This window comes from Pezoporus flaviventris, unplaced genomic scaffold, assembly GCF_033815535.1.
Source record: "Pezoporus flaviventris isolate CSIRO_AGI_PZ_B2104156 unplaced genomic scaffold, CSIRO_AGI_Pfla_v1 ptg000067l, whole genome shotgun sequence".
NCBI lineage: Eukaryota > Metazoa > Chordata > Aves > Psittaciformes > Psittacidae > Pezoporus > Pezoporus flaviventris.
This window is the reverse complement of record NW_026892615.1, coordinates 843498-853978: the sequence shown is the minus strand read 5'-3', so window position 1 is coordinate 853978 and position 10481 is coordinate 843498. Positions and strand designations below refer to the sequence as shown.

At 51.2% G+C, this 10481-nt stretch overlaps 2 protein-coding genes across 2 annotated transcripts in view; one reads left to right on the top strand and one right to left on the bottom strand.

The window, feature by feature from the left end:
* Positions 1-1849: 1849 nt before the first annotated feature.
* On the top strand, positions 1850-3216 carry MARVELD3 (MARVEL domain containing 3). The gene is made up of 2 exons (XM_061471800.1): positions 1850-2006; positions 2107-3216. The coding sequence occupies exons 1-2, from the start codon at positions 1850-1852 to the stop codon at positions 2709-2711; spliced, it is 762 nt and encodes a 253-aa protein (XP_061327784.1). The 3' UTR covers positions 2712-3216.
* A 2733-nt stretch (positions 3217-5949) lies between these two features.
* The window catches only part of PHLPP2 (PH domain and leucine rich repeat protein phosphatase 2), a 36095-nt gene continuing 31563 nt past the window's right edge, over positions 5950-10481 (bottom strand). The window contains exon 19 of the mRNA XM_061471776.1: positions 5950-9279. Within this exon, the coding sequence (XP_061327760.1) occupies positions 8149-9279 (1131 nt within the window). The 3' untranslated portion in view covers positions 5950-8148. The remainder of the gene's footprint in view (positions 9280-10481) is intronic.

Genomic DNA, 10481 nt, shown 5'->3' with positions numbered 1-10481 from the left:
ATCGTACAGCTCCTGTCCCCTCTATCTGAACTGGGGGTTGAACAAAGACTTCTGTTCTATTTCTCCCTTACCCCAAACTAAGTGAATTTTAAGGTTACTTTTCAGATCTCTGGTTCTTCCTGGAGCCAGGTGAAATGCTGAGGAGTGCTCTCCAACAGTGCTGAGGCGCACAAGCACAGCAGTTCACAGACTATCAAATCTATAGGCTGCTGCTATTGCTCCTGAAAGGACAGAAGGGTGAAGCTACTTCAGTGCTGCCACCAATCTTACAGATGGAGGAAACGTATTTCTGCCTCTTATTGACCAATCTGAACCTCTCAGGGCACATATTCAGACGCTGTGTCTGAGGCCTCCCAGTGTAACCCTGCTTCCAGAAAAGTTTCTGTTTTCCTAAATTCAACAAAAGTCTTTCTTTTGTTGAGAGCTAAAGCTCTTCCAGGCAGTGTTTGGTGAAACTGCTGGATGAAATCATTCACTCCGGCTTTCCAAGCTGTCCCTGTGTTTCCAAGTTGTTTTTCTCCCAGGCCAAACAGCCTTTCTAGAGCCGGCCCTGAGGACCTTGTGTGTCACTCGTGCACGGGCGAGCTCTTGGGCACTTGCATTCACTCCTGCAACCACCAACAAAGGAGCAATTCATCGCCTGTGCTGAAAGGTGTTGGCTGTGGCAGCAGCCTCCTGGGACGGGACGGCACCAGTCCCACCATGCAGCAGGATATGACTGTACATGGAAATGGGGCAGCCAGCAAGAAGGTCGTATCATATTGCCTGAAGTGGTCTCCAGCAGACACACAGGTCTGTTTGGTTCCTTACGGATAAATACAAGGGAACGCGCTTGCACACGGCCTGCAGAGCGCTGGCAGAGGCACTACAGGAAAAATCCCAAGGTGCTGCTCCCCGTCCACAGGAGGCACAGGCTCCACATAACCGGGAAGCTGGAGCGGCAACAACGTGCCGTGTGTTGCCAGGGGAAGCACAGCACCGGGCAGGGGCAGTCGTTCTGCTGTCCCAGTGACTGTGGGGCAACTGATGCGGGGGAGCTGGGGAAGGGCAGCTCGTACAGCGAGGGCTGACCCGGCTGCGGCTCGGGTTTGCGGACAGAGCAGAGCAGCAGGACCCGGGTTCCGGGGCGCACGAGCTGAACGGCCCCGGCTGGCACCGAACTCACAGCGCAGGAAGAGGCGCCCCGGTGCCGGAGCCGCCGGCGCTCAGCCCCCAGCGGCTGCAAACACTCGAGACCGTGCGGGGGCACCGGGACCCGAGCGGGATCGGGCGGGGCGGGATCGGGGCGTGCGCGGGTGCCGGGGGAGCGGCCCCGTCCCGCCCTCTGCACGCCCTTCCTCCGGGCCCGCAGGAGCCGCGCCGAGACCTCGGCAGAGCCCGGACGGAGGGGCCGGGCCATGGCGGAGCAGAGCAGCCCCCGAGCCCCGCCGGCGGGACGCGCCTGGGAGGGCGGGCAGTGAGGAGGGGACTGGCGGGAGGGCGGCGGGGCGGGCCGGGCCCGGCCGGGTCGGGTCGGGTCGGGGCTCGACGGGCCGGGCAGGCCGCTGTAGGAGGCCGGGACGGGGCGGGGATGGGGACGGGACGGGACGGGAAGGGCAGGCGGCTGTGAGGGCTTGGGAGGAGGGGGGAAATCGGGACGGGGAGGGATTGGGCAGGCGGCCGGGAGGGCGGTGGGATCGGGGCGGGCGGGTGGCTGTGAAGAGCCTGGGCCGGGATCGGAACGGGGCGGGCAGGAGGAGTGAGGATGGGGACGGGACGGGGCGGGCAGGAGGAGTGAGGATGGAGACGGGGGGGCAGGACTCAGGACGGGGCGGGCAGGAGGAGGATGGGGGGGGCAGGAGGAGTGAGGATGGGGACGGGGGGTCCTGGCGCGCCGTTGCTATCCTCGCCGCCGTCTCTCCGCAGCGCTGTGCCCGGAGCGGGGCTGGAGGGGCCGCCGAGCAGACGCGCCGCCGCCCCGGGACCGCTGTGGAGCCGCCGCTGCCGGTACCTGCGCACGGGCAGGGGTGAGCGGAGCGGGACCGCTGGAGGCGCTTCCCCCCTGCCCCGTGCCGGGACCGCCCCGGCCGCCGCAGCTCCCGTGCCCACGCTCTCTCTCCCCTCCAGCGTGCTGCCAGATGGTGCAGGCGCTGCTCGCCGTGCTCATCCTGGTCTGCGCCTCCGTGTCCTGCGGGCCCCCGGGCGGCTACACCGGCCTGCCCGACCTGGGTGGCATCTACTACTACCAGTATGGCGGCGCCTACAGCGGCTTCAGCGGGGCGGACGGGGAGAAAGCCCGGGAGCTCGACCAGCGCTTCTACGTGCTGAAGCTGCCGGTGGCGAGGGCAGCGATGGCCGTGGGAGGCTGTCTCCTGGCCGTCTCCTGCGTCCTTCTTTCGCTTGGGGTTCTGCGGTTACCGTGGCGCTTCCCAGCGTGGCTGCTGCTAGAATGTGCCCTGGATGCAGTGGTCGCAGTGGGCATGGTGCCTGCTCTGTACTACTACTTCCACTTTCTGCTGGAGGTTTATAATTCATCAGTGTGCAAAGAGAGAGAGCAGCTTTATCAAAGCAAAGGCTACCAGGGCTTTAGGTGCAGCCTGCATGCGGCAGAGATTGCGGCTGGCCTGTGGGGCTGCATGGTTGCCATGGCATACCTGCTCAGTGCAGGCCTTGCAGCCAGGGCTTTCACAGCCATTCGGACACTGAAGCAGAAGCCAGTGCAGTTAGAATGATCCCTCCACTCCAGCACTGGCCATGATTTTTGCCACCCTCCTTACACAGGAAGGCAAAACCTCCTTACTGCTTTTCCTCACTTCTGAGCAGTGCATTCTTGATGCTGCCCCAGAGCACACACTAAACATGGGAGAGTGAAGCAGTCCCTAACCTAGATTTGCATTACTGGGTTATCAGTGGACATGAGGGTAGACCCAGGGTCTGTGTCTGGCGGCTGTCCCATAGCAGAGTGTGACCATCCTGCAGATGAACAGCCTTTCCCTCCCCTCCACCGGAGCCTTGCTCCCTCCAGTGAGGTCTTGCTCCAAGTACTGCTACTACATCCCTTCTGTGGCTGAGGCTCCTTACAAAGGGCATGGGACAGTTCACTGAGAAGAGAGGCCAGTGGTTGTGGCATCTTGTTGCTGCTTTCCTGCATGTCTGTTAGAACTAAGGGCCTCTTGAACATGGTGTGTATGGAGCCATCAGACAACCCTGAAATAAAAAGGTGCAACACGATCAATACACTCTGCCCAAGATGTGATTTGATGCTTTTCATATTCCTGCAGGGGGCACCGTTTTGTGTAAAATGGTCCTTTACAGAACTTGTGTCTAACAGTTTTGCTTAAGAAGATGCCCCATGTTGGGATTATAAAATGAAAGCTTTAAGAGCTCAAAGATATGGTTCAAGATAGAAGTATATTGTTTTCAAAATACATTTTTAATGTACAAGCTGGGGAAATGACATGCTGCTCTTGCACTTCATAAAAAAAAGGATAAACTTTACTTTTTAAAAAAACTTCTATAGGAAATTTTTATCAGGGAAAAGAGGAGCACTAGAGACACAAAATCATGCCTCAGAATGAAATGTCACTTCAGAGCAGTGCCCACTTTCTATGGATGTGCATTTTGCATATGAAGGTGGATCCACCACTGGTCTCTTAGACCTGTTCTGCCCACATTAAAAAATCCCCAAAACCCAACAACCAAACTAAACATACCAGAAACGTGCTGTGTCCTGGACAGAGCTCCAGTATCACTGGCACCAGTGGCTAAATCCTCACAATTACCAATTCCATGGAACACTGTCAGAAATATGAAAGTAGAACAAATGCTAAATAGTAACATTCAGTACTTGGGGTTGTTTGCTTTCTCCTCCCTTTTAGTAGCTGGATGTACTCACTCTTTCAGTAGCTAGGTATGCAAATACATCCCTGCACTAGTGCAGGGATTTATGTGGACAGTTCACTGCCATCTGTACTTCCTGGCTGCTGCAGCTCCTGCTGGAGCTCTACAGTCCTGTTTAGAGCAACAGCTCAGGACTCCTAGGGCAGGACACAGAAAGCTGCCCAGTAATGGGTGTCATGAATTCCACCCTCACAGCATTCTGCCCAGTACCTTTTGTACGGAAGGCTGATGGGCAAAGTAGCACCAGCACTCAGAGAAGGAGACCCTTCAGCACAGCTACTCTTCACCATGGCTGTGTGTGACTGAGGCGTTGCAGAGATTCCCTCCAGCACAGTAATGGAATCAGAATATAGAGTTAGATGAAAGTAAAAACTCTTTTATTGCTAAGTCAGCTGAAAAGTTGATGCAAAAATATTCTTCCTTCCTGCTCTATACATCTGATTAAAGAATCAATGGAATAGTGTTTTCCAGCAATCTTACATGATTTGTCTCTCCAGAGAAATACAAACACAGGCTTCAGTGCTGAAGGTGCATTCACTGGACAATCTACTCCCTTACACAATAAAAATGGGGATTATTACAGGTGCATGCTAGAGTGGGATACAGAGAATATTCTCTTTTTTTAAAAGAAAAAGAAAAATTATAAATAGGTGGTGCGCTGCAATACTTCTTTAATATGCACTGGGTCATGAGAGTCAAGTTAAAAAAAAGTAACATTTAAAAATGTGAAAAAAGAGGAAAATAACCACATTTGAGTGTTCAGACAGCAACAGAACAGACAATGATTGCCCGAAACAAAAGAGGTGAACCTACTGCCCGAAGGAGGCCTTTGGCAAATGACAGGAACCCATGCCTGCTGGAGCGCAGGAGCTCCGGATGCCCCCAGGACTGCCAGCACGGCTGCAATGTCCTGTGCACTAGGAGGATTTCAGCTTCACAGCAGCCTGTCCCCATGGAGGGGAAGGGGAAATACTTGCTCGTTCCTCGAACAGGGTTCTACCCTCCCATCCACTTGAGGATTGTCATCGGGTCCCTGATGTGGCGCTGCTTCCACCAGGCCCATTCCTGGTGCCTGGAGCAACTTGGAGACTATCCGTTACCTGCAATCCTTTGGCCCCAGCTGCTCATCACAATAAAATCTTTATGGGTTCCTTTTTTGGAAGCCTTTCTGCACAGGGAAGGCCAGACAGGTCAGTGCCTTCAGAGTACCTGTTCCCAAGAAGTGTGGTCATCTGCAGAGCCAGAACTACTGACATGATGAACAAAGGAATTCACAGCCAAACCCAACTGTGGCTGCACGAGCACGGCACGTCTGCATTGCTCAGCAGAGCCAAGAGAGCCTGATGACCCCAAGCCAAGAATACTCCTCTCTAAGAAATGGGACATCCTTAGTGAAGTGTCTCTGTGGGCATGATGTATCTGTGCAAGAACCACAAACAAAAAACAGGGAAGAGACTGGAAAACAGGAAAAGAACTGGGAAAACACTATCTATCCCCTGCTATGAGTCCTTCATTAGACTTGCCCGTTCATATACCTGTTCCACCTACAGCAGTGCTCTCATGGAGCTTGAAATGTAAGGTGGCATTAGCAAGTAAGATGAGAAAAACAAAAGGAGAAGCTTGACTACCTCGAGGGAGACAGGAGAACAAAAGGTGGTGGAAGAGGAAAGCAGTCAGGATGTGTTGCACAGGATAAGACAACCAGTTCATGTACCAGCTTAAGCAGAGAAGGCTCTGGACTCCACCTAGTGTAAGAAAACAATCTATGTTCTGTCATGACTATTCACACCTATAGAAAATAGGAGCTGGCTGTATTAAACTCTGCTTCAAAACCAGAAACAGCACTGGAGAAAAAGGCTACACAGGAATTCCTTGCGTTCCATTCTGCTACTACCATGAAGAGGTGCAGCTCATAAATCTCTATGCTCCACTGCAGAGCTTTATGTTACTCAGTCCTTTCCCACTGAGCTAGGTAGAGCCATTCGTGACTAACTCACTGTGGACATACCAACTCTCCATGCAGTGCTACTGGTTCACACTGGTAAGGAGTTTTCCACAATCAGTGATTTTCCACTTCGGTGCAAGAAGTAGAGACCTGATTTGCATTAGATCTGCCACTCTCCTAGTGTGAGGTTTGTCCAGTCTTACTCAGAAAGAAGAGTGTATTTCTGCATCAGTCATGTACTGAACAGAAGCTGCTTTACAGCCCTGTCAGGTATCAGAGTGCTGGGCTGGGCACAGACGTTTGGTAAAATTATCACCAATGACAACTGAAAGTCAGTCACACACACTGGGCTGAGCCTTCTCTGTGTACATACATGAAGAGAACATGAAAGAGGTTTGGGGTTTAGTCTTCTGATGTTTTCTCCTCTTGTTTCTCTGCTTAACTGATCCAAATGCTGCTGTTTGAGATTCTAAGAATTAGCTTTTCTCTCATTTCCAAATAAAACAGCCATTTAAACAGCAAAAATCTGTGAGAGTTTAAACCTTGCAAAAAGGTTGGGTTGTTTCATGATTACACTGTAAGTAGCACAAGGTATATCCTAAAATGTTGCTCTCTCATGCATGGTAAAAATGCCTTTTTTTTTTTTTTTTTCCTGGTGAGAAGAAATTCAAAGTGCTTTGAAATCTCAGTAAAACTCCATTAGATTGTGTCAGTCTAATCCCCACAAGTAGTCTGCACAGTATTTCCTTCTGAGCAAGGCCTGAGTTTGATCAAAAAATACGCAACTCAAGCCTCTCAGAGCTCTTGAGAAGAAACTTTCAAGTTTTCTTCATAAATAAAATTAATAAAGAAGACAAGGCACTAGCCCACATTAGCCAGGATTACTGCACCACCAGCACGATGGGGTAGCTGCTAACCAGGTCTGCCAGAGGAGGACAGATCTGCGTGCTCCAGGGCCAGGTGGCTGCACACAACCCTTACACAGGGGACTACACAGGCCACCAACCCACAGCCTGCAAGAAAAGTCCTAATGGAAACAGTGCATCTGCAAATGCAGACTGGCTTGTTTGCCATTAGAGGGACTGTTTAAAATATCTTTTCCAATGCTGATAAGGATGCTACTAAGGTGAAAAGTTCTATTTTCCCTCTTGCATTGAAAGCTAAGCAGAAGTATGCTTTCAACTTGTCTGTGGCCAAACTGGGCATGTACCATGAAATGCAGGTTGCTGTGGATGTGGGGTATGACTCCAATTGCAGAGGCAAGCAAAGATGCTGTAGCTGACAATGCAGAAGTTTGTGTTGGTGGCACAGAGCACTGAATGCTTCCCCAGCATAAGAAGGGCAGCCTCACTGCTCACTGGCTTAGAGCAGCACACCACTGTTTACAGCTGCTTTTCCTCTTAGACACGGTACCACTGAAACAAGCACAAGCTCCTGCTTTCACCCCGTATTTTCTGGATAAGGAAGCCTCTACTGGGAAGCATCCACTAGGAGGTGGCCAAAGTGCTGCTGGGCTGGGCTGGTGCTTACAGTGAGGAGAACCAGGTGTGTGTTAATCAACCAGCCAAGAGCTGATCTTCCTGTGGTCCCTGTGAGATGCATCAGCAGGCACCTGCTCAGCACTCAGCTCATCCCACACAGCCTGATCCCATCATGAGCTTCACACTACCTGCACCAGTGCTCATCAGAACACTGGTATCCTGAGTCCTTCACTGCCTTAACAATGTCCACTGAGAAAAGCCCCCAACACACCTTCTGGGGACTGCTCTCTCCCCTGACCCTATATAATAAAGTGCTGGGCTGAAGGGGAGCAGAACAGCTTAAGTGCAATCAATAAAAGTGCTTTCAATTACTGCAGGAAACCATTCTTGGGTCAGCTGCATTGCAACTGGCTGTATTCTTTCAAGGAATAACGAAGTCAGGTGCTGGGGGGTGGGGAGCTGCATCAGAAATATTCATGGGACTCCAAACATTGCCCCTCAGCAGCCTCCTCACCCCCCCCGCCAGCCCCTAAGCTGCAGATCTGGCAGAACCTCAGGGTTCAAAGGGTTACAGGCAGGTGTTGAACATCTGCCTTCGTTCTAGTGCCTGCATGATTCCCAGGTGGTCCCTAGCACAGAGCTACTGCTCCGAGTGCTCATGGAACAACCAGGATGCTACAGTGAAAAATCAACAGCTCAGACCTTGGCACACCCCAGTTCTTCCATTAAGGAAGCAGCAGATGCCTGTACTCCTTGCAGATCCCAGCTCCCCTCGGAGGTCAAGACAGCCCCTGTGGGACAGGGCTTCCTGGGACAGACAGAGTGGGAGCAGTACTTGTAGGGTTACAAAGCTGTGTCAAACTCCTCTGGCAGAGTTGCTGCATGTTCCTCTTTCTGTTCCTGATCTGCTCCATTCTCCTGGTGCTGCTTCATTTGTTCCTTCACTTCCTCCTCCAGATCAGGTGGCACCACAAATTGATCTTCTGGCTCCACCTGGGATGGAGCAGCAAAATAGCCTGTCTTCTTCTTGGGTGCCTCTGTGGCTACTTCAATGAGGTTGAGGCTCTCCTCCAAGGGCACTACGGAACCATTGGAAAGCTTCTTTCCATACAGACAGCATGTGGAAAGAGATTTTTGCAGTTCACACTTCTCCCTTACACCTCTCTGCACAGTGTTCACACTGTTCTGTCTCCGAATGACAAGGACAAACCCAGAGTCATCCTCTGGCACTGGAGTAGAGGAGCTGTACTCTGCAGCAAGAGGTTCTAACTCCAGACCACTTCCTTTACAGCAGTGAATGTCAACCTCTACCTCCACTTTACTACCATTTGTCATCACACCTTCCACAGGCTGCTCATCATCACTATCCAGACCATTGTCAGACTGGTTGCTAGAGAAGGTGGCACTGGAAGGCTGGCGCTGGAAGATGCTTGAGGGAGGCACAGGATGCAGACTGCAACGCCGCTCTTGCCGTGGTAGCAAACCACTATCAAGATTAACAGCGTTGTGTTCATCTGAAGCAGTAGAGCCTACCTCACTGCTAACCTCAGAAGCAGACAGTTCACTGCTGAACTCTGAAGCAATTCCACTGCTGGATGAAGGTGTTGCTGGCTTGGTGGTGGAGCTAAATCCCCCAGGACCTGGCAGCGTGAGGCCATGCATCTCACATGTGCAGCTGTCCTCACTGATGTTCAGACACACCACCATTGCACCTACATTGTCTTGGCAACCATAGCTTTGGGCTAAAGTGCAGAGTTTCTTTGCAGCAGCTAGCGGGTCATGCAGGTGGCGCACAGCCAAGATAGCCTCCGTGTACGAGAGGTGTTCCCAGAGAGCTTTGTTCCCTATCAGTAGCAGCTCATCTTGAACAGTCAGCGGAATGGAATTCACGTGTGGTTTGGGCAGGATCCAAGGATGCAAGTACGTGCAGCCCAGCATCCGTGTACAGCAAGTCACACCATTGACCTTATTGTCCTGCAGACAAAAGGAAAAGGGCAATGAGCTAGATCTGCTATTAGACCATGTGCAGAGCAGACTTTCCCTTGCCCATATACAGCTCTGCAGCCTTGAGAAATGCCAGTACACAGCAGAGCACAGCAGGAAGGGATCTAGGCCAAGGGACCACAGCACAGATATTCACTGTACTTGATCACTAGGTACAGTAATTGCCCATCATCCATGCTGGCAAAACCACAATTTTATCTGAAAAGGCATTTTGTCACATTCTGAAGAACTGCAGGAAACTCCTGTGAAATGCACAGCTCTGCTTCTTGCAGTACACTGATCAGAGAAACTCACCCCGGAGTCTTACTGAAACTTATTTTTGCAGTATGAGCAAGATCATGACTTTTTACTTCCTTGTTGCAAGGCAGATTATCCAGACATTAATTAATTTGTCTATTTTCTGAACTATTTCCCTCTTTATTAACATATAACTGCATTCTGAAGTGCAGACACGGCATCCTGAGGAAGAAAAGAACACACTACTGCTGTAACCTGGAGGTATTACCTCCTTCCTCCTCCTGCTAGGTAGTCCCATGGCCAGCCTGGCACCAGTGTCCAGCCAGAAAACTGCCAATATGCCTCTGAGCCTGTTCCAAGTCCGTGTATACAAAGTGCACAGCTTCCTAGTAGTTTGAGTTTATTTTTTAATTATTTAGTGTTCTTAATTTCTGCATCCTCTCAGTGTTAAACGTTGCTGCTGCTACCACGTATTAAAAACCAGCAGAGGACAGATGCAGGGAAGTCTCCTTAGACAATGATTTAACTTTTTTCATAATCCTTTCATCAATTTTTAAACCATTTAACATACTACATTGATTCCAGTTACGTTCAGTCAGACCTGCATGGAATATTGCACCTTCCAGAGCTGTAACACATGAACAGATTACCCCTCTGTCCTGGGTTCAGCAGTAGCAGTCATTTTTCTCCCTCTTAGCAGCTGGTGCAGTGCTGTGTTTTTGACTTTCAGCCTGGGAACAGCGCTGATAACACCGATGGTTTTAGTTGTTGTTCAGTAATATTTAGTCTGACCAAGAACTTTGAGTCTCATGCTCTGCAGGGAGGAAGGGAAGTCGGGAGGAAGCAGAGGCAGGACACCTGACCCAAACTGACCAAAGAGGTATTCCATACCACAGCACGTCATGCCCAGTATATAAACTGGGGGCAGCTACCCA

Coding starts and splice junctions, on each gene's coding strand:
- MARVELD3 (XM_061471800.1), top strand. CDS start 1,850: ATGGGGACGGGGGGTCCTGGCGCGCCGTTGCTATCCTCGCCGCCGTCT. Junction 2,007..2,106: donor GTACCTGCGCACGGGCAGGG/GTGAGCGGAGCG, acceptor TCTCCCCTCCAG/CGTGCTGCCAGATGGTGCAG.